Below are 17357 nucleotides of genomic sequence, written 5' to 3'. Positions count from 1 at the left end.
AAAAGATTGTTGATCTGATCTTCCATTGTCTTGAAGTTGGTGGCGGCAGAATACCAGAGTTTGTGACAAAGAGGGGTGTGTTGGTTTGGATTTGACCCAGAGAGAAGTTTTGCTGTTCCAGGGGAATATTTTATTGCTTAGTTTTCCAGCCTTTTCTCTTTTGACTTCCTGTTGAATTATTTTTCTTCTATAGTAGTCAGTTGGTACAAGGTTAAGTTCTAAATATAACATGTTGTCTTTGGTGAGAGGTATTCTAGAATTCTCACAATTCCCTTCTGGTTATTTGTCCCACTGATTTTAATAGTTTATTCTAGCACATTTGGTCAGAAGATTTAGATAAGACTTTGGGGCAACGCCACACAGAGAAAACATTTTTTAGAACATATCAGTTTAGCCTTCTCTGTAATTCTAGCACTTTTGTGATTTTCCAGCTTTGACAATATTTCTTTTTTTGTTGTTAATCCTCTCCCGGGGATGTTTTTTCCATTGGTTTTTAGAGAGCGTGGAAGGGAGGGAGAGAAACGGAGAGCCCTTCTTTACAGTAGGGCTTTGGCTAACAAAACTAATGTCAGCATTGTGTAAACACATTGGCAACCCCCCAACAGTTTTCCTTTCAGTAGCTACTTTAGGGAGCATTAAATATTGTCAAAATTAAAATTTTTTTTTCCTATTGTAAATGAGTTCAAATTGGTAGCCCAAAGATATATGGGTTCTAAGTTTTGTGTGTGTGTGTGTGTGTGTGTGTGTGTGTGTGTGTGTGTCTTTGTTGTTGTTTTTGTTAATTCTTGCCCGAGGATGTTTTCCATTGATTTTTAGGCAGAGGGAAGAGAGAGGGAAAGACAGAGAGAAACATCGATGTGAGAGAAACACATTGATTGGTTGCCTCCTGCACAAACCCCAACCAGGGCCCAGGCCGGAATGGAACCCAGGACCCTTTGGTCCGCAGGCCGACGCTCTATCCACTGAGCCAAACCGGCTACGGCTGTGTATGTGTGTTTTTAACAAGGGTGTTGATTTCAGAAGAGTTTGTTCTGAAGTTCTTTCTGATTACTGCTGACGTTGTGTCTGTAGTGTTTATAAAAAAGTAGCATTTCAAAAGTCAGTTTGGAAAACAGTTTGTGAGATTGAAGACAGTTGCAGGGTGCACGTTGTGCTGTGCAAGCGATTGTGTTGGGATTCTGTCACTGGTTGCTGAGTGAGTGCCCATTGGGGTGACCTGTAGTAACACCTGCTACTACAGGTGGTGGACCTAGCGAAGTGTTACATTAGATGGCACATGATCTCTTTATGGTGAAGTTACTGAGTTCCTCTGACACTCACATTTAACATGTTCAGTTGTGATGTAACAGTTGGGACCAGGAAGGACAGTATGAAAAAAGTTTTATGTAGAGTGTAGGGTAAATGTTGCTTTATTTTGTACAATTAACATTATCTTCCTTCTAGTCCGAGTGGTAAGAAGTTCAGAAGCAAACCTCAGTTGGCAAGGTACCTGGGAAATACTGTTGACCTCAGCAGTTTTGACTTCAGAACTGGAAAGATGATGCCTAGTAAATTACAGAAGAACAAACAGAGACTGCGGAATGATCCTCTCAATCAGAATAAGGTTGGTTAACTTACTTATGACATCTGTATTCTATTTCAAGAGCTCTCTAAACAACTTTAAAATATAACACTGAGATTTTAATTGTATGTCCAGTTTTTTGTTTTTTCCCCTCCTGCTAAGCATTTTGACTTATAAATCTGATTAATTTTCTGGTAGTGCAGTCCTTCCAGAGGAGGAGCCTATGTAAATTGTACACAGTTGAAAACACATTTCAGTATCTCTCTAGGCCAGCATACATCACACTTTTCGCATGTTGGGACTATTTATAAAATATTTCTTTGTCGATGATTCTCCGGACCAGCCCCCCCCCCCCCCCCCGCCCCCTTAAAATTGTTCCTGTTGCCAAAAAGAGGCAGCATTTTAATGTGGCATGTATTCTTACCATATAGTTTATAGTTACCTATTCATTTTCAGGATTATGGTTTGAGAAAGGGGAGTTTTTATTTTGACTTGTTGAGGATAATGACTTTCAAGAATGTTCTCATCCTAATACAGTGATTAGAGATTTTCCCATTAGCTCTTATTTTTAGGTTTAGTTGATGGTTTGTAGTATAGGAATTTAAACAAGTAGCATTTGAATTATAATGCTAATTTAGTTGTATTAATGCACCCAATAGCTTTACAAAAGCACCTTTAACCCCACCCCTCCCAAGGGCAACTAATCTTATAACCATTTTTTCTTAAAATTTCTTCCTGTAAATTCCATAGATATGTGTGTATGTGTGTTGCCACCACCATTGTCTCACACGGACTGAAAATAGTGAAGGGAAAGGAAGGGCTTTTCTTCCTAGGGATGTGACTGACGTAGCCCTGCACGCACTTGGGAGCCCCGAGGTGGTGTGGTCCAGGGCAAGGGCTTCAGATCCAGGCCCGTGGATTGATGCCCTGGCTCTGCCACTTACGAGCTCACACAGACCCGGGCAACTTCCTTACCCTGTGATGGCCTCAGCTTTCTCAGTCAGGTAGTAGAGTCCTTCCCTTAGTTAGCATTGTGAGGGGTGAAGAGGAATTTATATGAAAACATCTCCCCAAGTATTTGACCCATGTTAGTTCCTTTCCTGCCCCCCGTGCACCTTTCCAAGCACTAAGCTACCTCAGTGAGCAGTGCTGCCTGGTAGCCAGTGCAGGAAACTTTCTGCCCAAGCTGTTTTCCTCTTCTTCTTTCACTTTTCCTAAAAGGTATGGGGTCTCTGTTTCATATCTCTTTATTCAGAAATCAGCTTCCTAGTTTGTTTACAATAGTTTAATTCCAAAAGCTGTTATGGAGGTTAGACTGCAGTGTTCCCTCGTCTGTAGCCTTGGTTACCTTGCACAGGTTCCCATGGGACATTGGCAGGTACCTTGTTTAGAGAGGCAGGGTGGGAGGGGGGGTTGAAATGGTGTGACTGTGGTTTGATAGTTAAGAAGGTGTTAAGGTATGAGAGAGTGATAGGAGTAGAGGGAGCTCATGTTAGTAAAAGTTGGGACCTTGAGCAGTGTGTAGGCAAAGCTGTGTGAGTTCAGCTTAAAGAAACCTTTATTCTAGGTTTATTTTGCTTCTTAAATATACTAAAACAGCCTCTAAAAACTCTAACCACAGTGCTGGTATCTATTGAAGGGGCTCACATATTTATGGAAGGAGTGGACCGCTTTCAGACTACCTTGTTGTTACCAGAATCATGGTTAAGCTACCCTAAGTGTAATGTGAAGATAAACTTCCCGATAGTTATGATTCACTAAAAACCAAAACCTAATTCGTCTCTTTAGTTTGTGTGCTCCTTTGTGCTCTAGCCGTGCGGACTGCTCCTCCTGCACCGTGGCATGTGCTTTCAAGATTCTGCTTGCTCATGTGCTGTGTCCTCTGCTTGGAATGCGCCCCCCTCCCCCTCTACCTGGCAAGCTCCTCCTCCTCCTCATCCTCATCGTGGCCCAGCTCCATTGTCTCACCTCTGTGAAGCCTGCCCTGCGCTCTCCAAGCAGAACAGCCCCTTCTTCATTGTGCCTCCCTGGTGCTTTGCTGTTGTGTTTGTGGTTGTTTGTCCGTGTCAGTACACTGTGAGCTCCATGAGGGCAGGGACCATGTCTTCTTTTTGTTGATTCTGTATGTGTTGTCCAAAACCTAGCACACGGTAGGTACTTAATACATGTTTGCTTCATGTTTATTTGATTAAATATCTACCTCATTTCAGAAGTTCATAGTGGTCATAAATGTTTATTGAATAAATTAATGTACTGTACATTTTTTTTGGAAATGCCTTTCATTGTCATTGGTTTCTGAAGATATTCTATTAGTTTAAGGGAAAAAGACTAGAAAAGATTTAGAAATCATCAACATCAAGTTGATATTTGAAGTCTTGAGCGGCTTTCTCAGAGCAACGCTCTGCAAAAGTAGTTTTTGTGCTGATGGGAATGTTGTACCCACCTGCCACATGTGGCTATTGAATGTTTGAAATGTGGCTAGTGTGACTGACTAACTGGACTTTTGATTTTATGTAATTAATTAAAGTTTAAATAGCCACATATTTCTAGTGGCTACCATATTGGACAGCACAGTTCTCAATCCTCAATAGGTACATAAGAAAAACAGAAACTTTGCTTTGAAAGCTACATGTCATTTTGGCATTTATGCAAGCTTTCGTTTTTCAAAGAGGAGATGTTTCAAGGTTTCAGAGATAGTCTCAACATTTTAAGAAGAAGTTTGTTTCTTAAAAAGATGGTCTGTTTCTTTAAAAATTTAATTGGAGAACACTAGGATTGGATAAAGAAGAGTATAGTGATTCTTAGTGTAAGATGTGTTTAAGAAGTTTGGTTTTGTTGCTATAAATTCCTTTTATTTTAATGTTTCAGGTGTGTAAACACTAAACTCGATTCCATGTGTTTCTGGCTCTTAACATCAAAATGTTTATCAATTAAAGCTACAAACTAATAAAATTCAAACTCCCTAGCAATATAACATATGATGTATTTTACAAATTCCTTACAATATTTATATGGCATGGAACAAGTTATTTTTTTACCTGGGCTTGTCAGTTTTACTAATACCTTGGAAAGACTCAGTTCTTTCACTACATTTCTCTATTCACACCAATTTGATACATTTTGAAATAAAGAGCATCATCTTCTCTTGAATGGAATTCATTGTATAACTCTGTCATTCATTTCTCAAACTATCTCGGTGTATGGTAATATGCAGTTGTGATTATAATTCACACAGCTTTGCATTCTGTATCGCTGTGTCCTAGGTAGTCAACCAAAAGATCTAGCAGGTGCTTGTTTTGAGTATCTTCAACAAAATACTAAAAATAAATTCTTGTAGAGAGTTAATATATCATGGGGACAGCATCTGTAGTTTGAGAAACAAGTGAGCTGCTGCGATGGTGGGCATCTGGTTGGGTATTGGATTCTATAGAATAGGTGCAATATGGAGAACGGGTTAGGAAAAGGGGAAACTGAAGTAGAGAAAGCAGTTTGGGCTGATGTAGTCTAGGAAAGGGATGTCTTGAATGAATGCTATAGCAGGAGGCATGGAAAGGTGTGAGACTCAAGAGAATTAGCACATATAAGTACCTGGTGAGTGGAGGAAGAAGGACTTGATGCCGGCTACAATTCTGGCTTGAGACATTCGGGGCACTGGTAGAAAAAGCTGCTGCTTTCTTAGAATTTATGTCCAATGTGACTATAAATGATAAACCCACCCTGTTAATTGTTGTCTTCCTTCTACCCCTAGAATGTAAGTTCTGAGGCAGGGATTTTGATGTTTTGTTAACCATTTGTACGCCATAAGTGTCTGTAGACTCAAGCGGCGGACCTTTTTAAATTAAATTCAAAATACCGTAACAGTTAACTGGTTAATGACTGTATACCCTGCATGCAGTAAGTGCCTGACAGATAGTAGGCACTCAGTATTTGTTCAGTGACTGACTGAATGAAAGCTGCCTTAGCAGCAGCAGCATTATACTACATGTGTTACCTCATTTGATCTTTATGAGAATCTTACAGATAGTTGTTGTTAATCCTCATTTACAGATGAGGAAAGTGACCTTAGGAGAATAGTCTGTTTCTCAGATTGTGGCATGAATATCTCTTGAGGGCATGTAGTATATGCAGAGCCAGAGAATTAAAATGCTACTTGGGTGTATAAGTTTCATTAGAACATTTGGGTAGGTAGAGCAACATTTTTACATTAAAACAATCATGGCTAATTTTTTAAAAAGTACAAAATTTGCATGAATTTTAAAGATAACATATGTAGATAGAATATACACAATTCGGAACTGTTATACAGTAGCTTTATTTAAAGACAGGCTGAGAAATGTGGTATTTAGAATATACCGTGTAAGCCCCTGCTGTTCCAGCTATGCTGTGTGAAGGCTTTCCCTGGTATCACCATATGGCTGGGTTTCTAGTTGTTTCTGTGTCCTGAACTTTCACATATGTATGCTCCAGTTGATCTGAGCATGAACCTGAGAGAGGTACAGGGTCCTTTTTGCCCAGTTCCCCTTTCGTAGTCAACCTTCAGTTTTACTGAAGGGCACATGTACACTTCTCACTTATTCGCAACACTACCAAGGTACCAAATTGTCTCCAATAAGGGGACAATTTGAAATATTGGTGTTGGTATGGAAAAACGAATGACTTGACAACAGTGAAGTCTTTTTGCTCGCACAATTCTTTGCAACAACATTTACAGAGGACTTAGTGTAAAGGACGATTATTACAATTTTTGATGGTGCACATTTTGTCCTGTAACTCAAAAGAAGTTCAAAAGAATTGAGTGACAGGAGAAAAGTCATTCTATTTACTCATTTATGTGAACAAGGATTCTTGGTGGTACATTAAAAAAAGAATATAAATAGAATTGACACTAACTCTTGACCCATTTTAGCAATTAATAATATTCAAGGCCATGAAGTTATTTTAAAATAACTTCTTAATATATTTATTTGATTTTTCACCTCTTATGTTTAATAATTATTTGTTAAAATGTAATTTATCATTTTTGGCCAGTAATATACAAATAATTGTAATAAACCAGAATAGATTTAGTTATTTTTATCATTAAGAGCTCTATGGTCACAGAAAGTTAAAAAAAATAATTTTATGAGATAAATGATCAATTAAAGTGTTTCAAATTTAAAATAGGAAATAACACTGGGAATGGAATTATTCAAAGAGAAAAAGGAGGGAAATAAAATATATAACTTCAGCTTGTTCATGTATAAATAAATGGTTGATGGTGGAAATATTTAGATACTGCTGGATATATTTTAAAGTGATGTAGCAGTTTATTAAAGTGTCAGTGTTTAAATACTCCAGTAAGTGGATCCTTTGAAACTATTTCCATTAAAATATGAAATATTCTTGATGTCAACTTTAAAATGTAGGTGGTGTATATGTATTTTCAAAACAGTTTTAGGGGTTAGGAATGCAAATAAAATGTTTGAAAACCACTGGTTTATGACATGCACTCTTCACCCATCTTCGGTTATCCTGTTTTCTAGCCTTTATCTAGGGAACTGAAAGGCTGCACACCGGTGTGGTCCCTTTCAGAATCACCTTCACTGTGTTGTCCTTTAAGTGTTCTTTTCTTGTTTTTTATGGAAGGTCATTGAGAAAAGAAAAAGCATTTGAAATCTGCTTAATATTTGTTGTGATGTCAAGTGCCTGTAATTTTTTTCTAGATTTAATATCAGGACAGCTTTTGTTTTCTTTTCTTTTTTTAAAATATATTTTATTGATTTTTAACAGAGAGGAAGGGAGAGAGATAGAGAGTTAGAAACATCGATGAGAGAGAAACATCGATCAGCTGCCTCCTGCACATCTCCCACTGGGGATGTGCCCGCAACCCAGGTACATGCCCTTGACCGGAATCGAACCTGGGACCTTTCAGTCTGCAGGCCGACGCTTTATCCACTGAGCCAAACCGGTTTCGGCAGCTTTTGTTTTCTTCATTAATTGGTATACTTCCTCCTTCCTAACCATGATATCTATATAATTTAATCTTTTTTCACCCAGGCCCCAGAAAACACACATCCCTATTTGATGCTCAGCTCTAGTGTCAATTACTATTAACCTTTTCAAAAGGAAATTTTACTCCTTGTCCTTGATTTTCTATTTTTAAAAATTAATGTTTACATATTTGTTCTTTCTGAGTGTAAAAGAGCCACCTCAAGATATTTCTTAGAAAGAGATGAAGTAAAAGATTTAAAAAAATTATATTCTTGGCACCTAGAATAGATCCTCAAAATTATTTGAGTTATTTGAATACTTCCAGCCTAGTATGCACATTATTGTAAAATACATTAAACTTTGATTTGAGGGCTAGTCAGTATACTGAGAAAATTTTTTATAGGTTAGAAACTTTTAGTTGTAACATTAAAGTGTGTTTTTGCCAGTTTAATTTTATAATTTAAGGAACTTTTTTTTCTTATATTGAAAGGGAAGATTTCAAATATATGTATGAATAGTTTTAATCTTTGTCCTATCAAAAAAAGTGTTGCCCTGGACATGTTTCTCAGTGGTTAGAGTGCACCCCACTCCCCATCCCCAGGGTCAAGAGCATGTACTTGGATTGCAAGTTTGATCTGTGGCCTGACTGGTGCCAAGGGGGAGGCAACCAATTGATGTGTTTCTCTCACATCAGTCTCTCTCTCTCTCTCCCCCCTCTCCCTCCCTTCCAGTCTCTCTAAAAATCAATGAAAAAAATATCCTCAGATGAGAATTAACAAAAAAGAGCGCGCGCATGCGCGCGCACACACACACCCACCCACAAAAAAGTGTTTGCTTTATAGCTCCTGAGTTTATAGCAGATTGGTAGTTCTCAAAATTCAGACACAAAACTGGGCATGAATTAAAAGTGACTGGCAGTTCTGAGGGGAGAGTGGTAATAAAATGTACTGTTTTTGTGACAGTTTCTGAGAAAACCAGTTAGTCCAGCTTTTCAGATTACATGATACTGTTTTGGAATACAAAATTAATTAGTAAAAAATTCTTTCTTCAGAGCTTTGGAGGCCAATTAAAAGGAGAAAAACTAATAAAAAACAAAAGATCAAGAGGAAAGTAACAGCACACTCTTGAGTAATCTCTTACACCACTGGGAGTGAATTGTCTGTCTCAATGTTAGATAATAGAAGTCAATTGTATATTTTGAATATTTTTAGACAGCTTTTCTAATTTTTATTTATAGAATCAAAAAACATAAGTTAACAAAAAAATAAAAAAAGATCAGTCTTACTATTGTAGCACCAATAGTTTTACGTTGCATGCTTCCTTCCAGTCTGTGGATTCAGAATTCGTAGTTTGGGGTAGTCTTTGCTGCCTCCAGTCATCCTTTGTAACAATGAGAATCCTACTGGCTTGACCTTGTTTGCTCATACAAACAATTGAGGTATACTGTTGTGTCTCCTGATGCCATCTTTGTTCTAATATGAGCAGAACATATTTTTTTTATTAAAGAACAATTACAAAACCAAAGGTATTGTTTAGTGATATATACTAATTATAACTAATTAGTGACAGGAAAAGTTCTCCATAAGCATTTATGTGTGGAGCTCCTTTAGGATTGAATATTGATTGTTTTATAGATGTGGTGGCTTCACTAAGGGCCTCAGGATGCTGTCATGAATCAGAGATGTCACAGAATTACTACCAGGAAAGCTTTTAAAAATACACATTCCCGGGTCTCACACTTTTAAAAATGACATAAGTGGTTATTTTGCAGCCTATTGGCTAGGTTTGTACAGTTCTAAATAAAAGTTTTTTTTTAATTCAAAAAGATAAGAAAGCTAAATACCTGAGAAATAATATTGTTAGTGTTATTTAAGATGAATATAGCTCATAAAGGTAAGCACATGCAGTGAGAAAAAAATGAGTGAGATAAAGGAATAATGAACATGCCCAGTGCATACAGAGGAGTGTGTGTTTGAGGGTTGCGGTGGGGGAGGAAGTGGAGACTCATGTAAATAGTGGGTCCAAATAATACTGTAATAATTGTCAGATTAATTTATTGTGATGCTTATTTTTCTAGACATCATTTAAGCAGAGGTCACAAACTCCATCCCCACAGGGCTCAGACAGGTAACACAAAGGGAGTTGTTGAGAAATTCTGCAAGGACCCTTGACACCTCAAGTGGGCAGCCATCGCTAGTTAATCGTGGCCCATTGTGGCTAAATCAAGTCCAGTATTTCTAGATCTCTGAGTTTTTAAGAGAAGCTTGAATTCTGGATTTCATGTGGTCTCCAGATTTGTAGCTGTCAGCTTAATTTATCAAAGACCCCCAAAATGGAGCAGAACACGACTATGGGTTAAACTCAGTTTGTCTGCTACCAATTTGCAGTCTTTTAGTAGAAATGCAGTTCCCAGGCCCACCTCAGACCTACTGAGTCGAATCTCTGGGATTGAGTCCCAGTGGTCTGTGTTTCAATAAACCCCCTGGGTGGTTCTGACGGAAGCTCAAGTTTAAGAAGCACTATTTTGGAGTTTGAAAGTTGAGATTATAATTTTTACATGGATCACTAGTGTAAAGATAAAAGTTCATTGACTATCCTATCATTTACCAAGTATATTTCTATATTAAAAAATAGCAGATGTGTGTTGTTTTTAGATATATATGACCTTTTATGTTTTTTGCCATTATCACATTTTGTTCTTTTTCTTTCTCACTTCCCCTGGCCAGCCCACCCCACCACCCCTTAAAGTATTGCAAATGAACTTAATGGCGATTCTGTGCTTCATTTTGACTTCAATAGAACGCATTTTTCTAAATTGAGTTCTGTTTGCTGGAATTAGAACTTCCATTTCTAATTACCTTTCTGTAAAAGGGGAAGGTTAATTTATGTGGTTTTATGAGAGCCTGGCCTCCTAAAAGCTGACCAGGTTGTTTGTATTTTAATGGCCAAGTACTAGTATGCCATCATTTTCTTCCATTCTCAGAACATAGAAATGACCACTGTCCTGGTTATTGTTCTGAAAGCTCCCCTTCCTTTTGTATAACCCAACTTTAAACATAATCAAATTAATTATGAATTTTATAGAGAGAAATTTTTTACATTTAAAAGTATAAAGTTTTTATTATGAAAAAAATACAGGGTGGAGCAAAAGTAGGTTTATAGTTGTAAGTACAGGAAACATGAAGTTTATTCTTGTATTTATTGCATTATTTTCCATATGAACAACTGTAAAGCTAATTTTGCCCCACCCTGTATGTCTTACATAATAAAGTACTAAAAATGTACTTTAGAGTATTTAAAATACTGATTTTGAGAAGTTTGGAATAATCGGATTTAAAGTAGTGGATATTGGATTAATAAGAATTCATCTACGTAATTATATTTATGTATAACATTTTTTAATGAAAACATGCTTATATCTACAGGGTAAACCAGACTTAAATACAACATTGCCAATTAGACAAACAGCATCAATTTTCAAACAACCAGTAACCAAAGTCACCAATCATCCTAATAATAAAGTGAAATCAGACCCACAACGAATGAATGAACAGCCACGTCAGGTAAGGATCTAATTAGTTCTCCAATTTCAGTTTTCAGAAAATTCCGGTATTTTTAGCAGATATAGTTTAAGTAAATTCTGGTTAAAATGGAATATATTTGGAAAGAAAATTGTTTTATGTCCTAGGCAATTACACGAATGCTGGAGAAGAATGAATAATTCAATATTTAGGTATAATGTTCTAAGAAAAAAATAAGTTAATTCCAAATGAATCTAATATTATAGACTACATTTTTATGCTTTGTGTGGTAATGTACATCAGACTTGATTCTGCTCATCTTAGTTTTTTAAAGATTATCTTTCTAGGGATAGTATTTCCTAAGGGGATGAAGGATGCAGTTTGTGTTTAGTCTAAAAATCTTTTATTTGGAAACTACTTTTTGTTCTGATTTCTTACTACATGAAAGCTATCCCTCCCCTTTTGAAAAACAAACTTTGTAAATATGGTGAATTGTCCTGTGACTTCCACTTTTGTATAAATTGGATGTATTAGTCTCTTTCTTTATTGCCTCAAGCTGTATTCCACCAGAATCTTTTCTTAGGAAAAAGTGTTATCTGAAAGGCCTCCCTGCTGCTTATAATGCACATAGCCAGGGGAGGGAGTCTTCACTAAATGCTTAAACTTTCCAAGTTATCTTGCTTATTCATTCCCTAATGATGGTTAAAAAAAAAGTTCAGGTACTTTGTGAATTTTTAGTAGCAATTAGGGTGAGGAAATGGAGGGAGAAACTTCTGTGCATTTTTTTTCTCTCCTTTCTCTGCCTCCTCGCACTTAGGATGAGAAACACTGTATTGACCTACACCATTATCTTGTGCTCTCATATTCCCCTTTTAGATGTCTCGCTCCACTTTTTCGTTTGAATTTTGTTTTTCGCTAGTCCCTCAAGTGTCTCATCTCCAGGCTTGATAAAGGATTGGGCCAAAACTTTCAGACAGTTGCTCTAGGAGAAACTACATAAAGAAATTCAGTTCCCACATCCTCTGTAGTGTTTTTTCCTCTTCAGGTGAGCCAGGAAAACAGAAGATATTTGGAGCCACATTGGATCAGCATCTTGCTATAGATGTCTCAAGATTTGAAGTTCTAAACTTGCTTTACTGTTGGTCCCCAAGAGATTCAACAGGGGCCATGTAAGTGTATCACATCCAATATAAAAGATGCGTACCTGCATGTGCCTGTAGGCTCTTGTCACCACTTAGGTTTTCTCTGGGCCGTTCAACTTTTTGTACCAGGCTTTTCCCTTCTGTTTTACTACTGTGCCCCGAGGTAGTTACCCGACTGGTAGGGTTAGTGTTTTCATTACAACAGGCAAGGACTCTGCCATTCTGAACTTTGCCCACCTTGATAAAGCCATTCCCTGTGCTTGTATTCTTTCTTACATACTCTCCAAAGTCTTGAACATCTTGTCCTTTGGCGTTTTGGTGATATTAAAATTGTTTTCTTGTGAAGATTTTTGTTGAAAAATTTGAAAGTATGTAATTTGCTAAGCAGTTTGCTTTAAAAAGCCCAAAAGATAAAGTGGAATAACTAAAATATTAGTCCCATGTTGGAAATCTGCGTTGTCTTATTGAGGACAGATTGTATTTAGTAGATTTTATTCTCATCTTTTCTTTGCCAAATCATCCTTAGTATAATCTACAAACCCAAATATTTTTGTTAAAGACCAATTGAGTAACAAATTATGGTCATTTTAACAGTAATTTAATTGTTTTCTGCACCTAAGTTCATCAGATTTAAAAAACGAGTAAATATATTTGCTGAGTGTTCATCTGGCTATAGAGATATTGGTGACCTAGATTTTTGAAGTTGAAGTAACCAGATCAGTTGCTCTTTATTGGTGTATTGAGTAGTTTCAAGTTTACCTTCTTTTATTAAGGTTTATGAGATTATTCTCAAATGAAAAGAATGTAAAAAAAACACAAACCAAATCCTACCTCCCAAACCCCCCCTTCCCCAAAAAAGCATGTCATTTTAACCAGATCTTTTCAGGGTTTATCTACCTTGTAGCTTGCATAGACAGGGAGGGTTAAAATTCTTTGGGAAGTTACTTTTCTAAGAGTTTGGACTGCTTTTTTACTTTATCCTCATGTCACCTGATAATTTTGGCTGGATATTTTTGATTATTCTAAGACATTAGTTGTCTTTTCCCTTCTTTATCTTCAACATAAGAATTGAGATAATATTTAACTACTATTTCACTAATGGGATTTCAAAATGTTGGATTGTGCATTGTGCAAATCTGACAAAATAGTAGAGAGACAACTTTTGTGTTAATGTTTTTAAAATTATGCTTTGTGATTCTGACTATTCCAGTTTAGACTCAAGTTTATTTATTTATTTATTTATTTATTTTTAAAAAATATATTTTATTGATTTTTTACAGAGAGGAAGGGAGAGAGATAGAGAGTTAGAAACATCGATGAGAGAGAAACATCGATCAGCTGCCTCCTGCACACTCCCTACTGGAGATGTGCCCGCAACCAAGGTACATGCCCTTGACCGGAATCGAACCCGGGACCTTTCAGTCCGCAGGCCGATGCTCTATCCACTGAGCCAAACCGGTTACGGCAAGACTCAAGTTTTTTTAGTAAAGGAAAACTGTTGATTTTAATTGTGTTTTAACATACATATGGCAGATGACTGCTAATCATGTTATTATTGAGGAGATAGTAAAAAAAATACATAGGTAAAAATGATTCTTCCAATTTTGCTACCTTTTGTATAGCTTCATTGAACTAGATTGGTAATATAAATTACCAAATATTCCACTTGGAGAAGTTATTTTGGTCATAGAGTAACTAAATTAGACAATGAGGTTTCTATTTTTGAGGTTTCTATAGATATAAATGTTTTTATTCTTTAACCATATCATGGTCTCTTAATAAGATATTCGAGCTAGTGGTATTATAATTTTAAAGTTGAATTTCAGACCTAGAACTAGGATTAGATTTTTGTGTCCTAATTGAGGCTCTACCTTGAATAGGTTTGAAGTGCTTAATTTAGATGTGATGCAATCATAGAAGTTAATAACTCTGTCTGATGTAACAGACATCCTATGGCTAGGTCTGGCAGTCTAATTTGAATTCTCTAAAATACATAAATTATGAATTTCTAATGCATTGAGTCCTGGAAATGCTTTAGCTTTAAAAGTACAAATTAAGGTATGTAACCAAATGTGCATTAAACAGAATTCAGCAGAAATTTCTGCCTACAATTAAAATATAAGGTAGAGATGGGATTTGTAAAACCTGGTTATGGTAGGGTAACTAGCCAGAGGGTTTTATATATACTATCATCATATTTAATGAGTGCGCTTGTCTTTTCATTAGTGTAAAAAGAAATCTGGAGTGGGGTGGAGGGAACTCTCTCAGCTCTAAGACTGTTACCCCAAATAGACAGGCCATCGAGATGTCCTTGTTTGGCCCAATATGTAAAACACGCCAAAGTCTTTTAAATCTAACTGAATTGTGATTTTGCTGTTAAAGGTGTCTTTCCTAGCTTTCTTCTTTCACTATCTGAAAAACTCACACTTCTGTTTCTTCCTTATTTCTTTGATGCCGTCATCTTTGATACTTTCTGGTCTCATGCTATTATTCTCTTTTATCCTCAAATCAAAGAAATTTCATCTTTAAGCCATTCTTCCTTTTAATTATTAGATTATAGGGTACTGATAGCTTTGGGTGTTTTTGATAGTCTTTTAATATTAATTACATTTCTTACAGAATAGTCACTTTTTTACCAAAAAGTAAATATTTAAATCAGTGAAGTAGATTTAAATCTTCCATTTGATCCTAGATTTTTTCTTTTATTTTGTTTGTTAATTTTTCTTTCAAAGTATATGAAACTTTTCTTTTTTCCAGAAGTCTGCCTTTTTTAGGATGATTTTTTCCCCAGCTTTATTGAGATATAATTGACATATAACATTGTGTAAGTTTAAGGTGTACAACATGATTTGATACACATATCCATTGCAAAATGATTACCACAATAACATTAGTTAACACATTCATCACCCACATAATTACCATTTAAAAGTATATTTTTATTGATTTCAGAGAGGAAGGGAGAAGGAGAGAGAAACATCAGTGATGAGAGAGAATCATTGATTGGCCGCCTCCTACATCGAGCCTGCAACAGAGGCATGTGCTCTGACTGGGAATTGAACTGTGACCTCCTGGTTCATAGGTTGATGCTCAACCACTGAGCCACGCTGGCTGGGCTAATTACCATTGTTTTGTCGTGTGGTGGTGATGAGAACATTGAAGATCTCTCTCAGCAACTTTCAAGTACACAATACAGTTTTGATCATTGTAGTCACCATGCTGTACATTAGGTAGCTGGAATGTATTCATCTTATAACTGAAAGTACCCTTTGGCCAACATCTCCCCACTTCCCCCACCCCCTATCCCCTGACAGTCACCAATATACTCTCTGTTTCTATGAGCTTAGCTTTTTTTAGATTCCACATGTAAGTGAGATCATACAGGATTGACTTCCTTCACTCAGCAAAATGCCCTCAAGGTTCATCCATGTTGTTGCAATGGCAGGATTTCCTTCTTCTTCTTCTTCTTCTTCTTTTTTTTATGACTGATAATCGTGTGTGTGTGTGTGTGTGTGTGTGTGTGTGTGTGTGTGTGTATAGCTCACGTTTTCTGTATCTATTCATTTGTTGATGCACACATAGGTTATTTCCATGTTTTGGCTTTTGTGAATAATGTTGCAGTGAACATAGGGGTGCAGAGGAACAGATGGCATGTTCTGTGCTACTTAAAAGCATGATTCTGGGTGATGTTGGAAAGCTGTCCTGTAGAAAGGGTCAAATAAATAGGATAGGCAGTGCTATAGGTGTTCAAGAGGGTGAGGGTACTATAGCTAGGAGGTTTGGAGAAATCTTTAGGAAAGATGTGGGAATATGCTGAACTGTACAGATTGAATGGGATTTAGAAAAGCAAATGGGAGGGAGAGGACATTCCAGTTAGGGAAAGTAGTGTGCTGAAAGCTGTTATATGGGAACTAGAGGCCCGATGCATGAAGATTTGTGCAAGAAAGGGCCTTCCTTCCCCTGGCTGCCGGCACCGCCTTCGCTCTGGCCAGAGCCGCCTTTCTGCCTTCCCATGCTGCCCAGAGGCCCGGAGCAGCTGGGGCGATGCCTGAGTATGCAAATTAACCCACCATCTTTGTTGGGTTGATTTGCATACTCACTCCTGATTGGCTTGGTGGATGTCATGAAGTCACAGTCAATTTGCATGTTTCTCTTTTATTAGTGTAGATGAGCAAGGGATGAGGAGACAAGTTGGTTAGAGATCAGGGTTTTCATGGGAAGTAGTGGGAGCTGAGAATGTTGTCAAGGGTTTCCTTAAATAGCAATCTTTACAAAAAGTTCTAAAATATTATTTGCTTTACTTTTAAGAGAAAGAAATTTGGAAGAGATAAACAAAAGAAAAATACTCATAATTCCTTTTTTTATAATATAACTAGAGGCCCAATGCATGAAATTTGTGCAAGGGGCTCAGCCCCTGCAGTCCCGCCCCCTGCCCACTGGTCATTTTGGAAGGTTGTTCTGCTGTCTGGTCTAATTAGCATATTAGCTCTTTATTATATGGGATTACAATAGAATTTTAGCATTTTATAGTCTTTCAAGATTTTAATGCTTCTTTTGAAAACATCATAAATATATGCATACTTTAAAAATTTTTACCTACTATTACATTATATACATTTTATCCAGGCTTTATATAATTTGCATGCATTGTTCTAACAACTGTGTGTTGTGCTAACATGATTTACTTAACCATTTCCATATTATTTCCAATTTTTCACTATTATAGGTAGTACTCTAATGAGTATCCTTATGTATACATATAAGTTCCTTCCTATGTTGTACAGTGTTTCCTTGGCTAAATTTTCAAAAATATAATTAGTTGACTATTAATGATTTTTGAAACCTTTTAATTTGGTTATACCCAAATTAAAAGTCTATTGAAAAGTCTTGTTCATTCGGTTTCAGCTTTCCTTCTGTGGCACTGAATATTACAATACTTTTTCTTTTTGGTAATTTCATTTTAAATTTGCATTTATTTGAGTAGTTGTGAAGTTGAACAGACTAAAGCATTTGTGCTAAATTTTGCAATTCAGATTTGCAAAATTAAGCTTTCTTAACAAGATTTGAACGCAATCTATACATTTACTTTTCCCCATAGAAATTTAAACTCCATATCTATCTATCTATCTATCTATCTATCTATCTATCTATCTATATATAAAA

At 36.6% G+C, this 17357-nt stretch overlaps 1 protein-coding gene across 1 annotated transcript in view; it reads left to right on the top strand.

The window, feature by feature from the left end:
* Positions 1 to 1427: 1427 nt before the first annotated feature.
* The window catches only part of MBD2 (methyl-CpG binding domain protein 2), a 33335-nt gene continuing 17405 nt past the window's right edge, over positions 1428 to 17357 (top strand). Inside the window, exons 1-2 of the mRNA XM_005865267.2 lie at positions 1428 to 1603; positions 10957 to 11094. Coding sequence (XP_005865329.1) covers positions 1538 to 1603; positions 10957 to 11094 — 204 coding nt within the window. The 5' untranslated portion in view covers positions 1428 to 1537. The remainder of the gene's footprint in view (positions 1604 to 10956; positions 11095 to 17357) is intronic.

Source organism: Myotis brandtii, unplaced genomic scaffold, assembly GCF_000412655.1.
Source record: "Myotis brandtii unplaced genomic scaffold, ASM41265v1 scaffold200, whole genome shotgun sequence".
Lineage (NCBI taxonomy): Eukaryota > Metazoa > Chordata > Mammalia > Chiroptera > Vespertilionidae > Myotis > Myotis brandtii.
The sequence above is the reverse complement of the archived record's forward strand: the minus strand, read 5'-3'. Positions and strand labels throughout refer to the sequence as shown.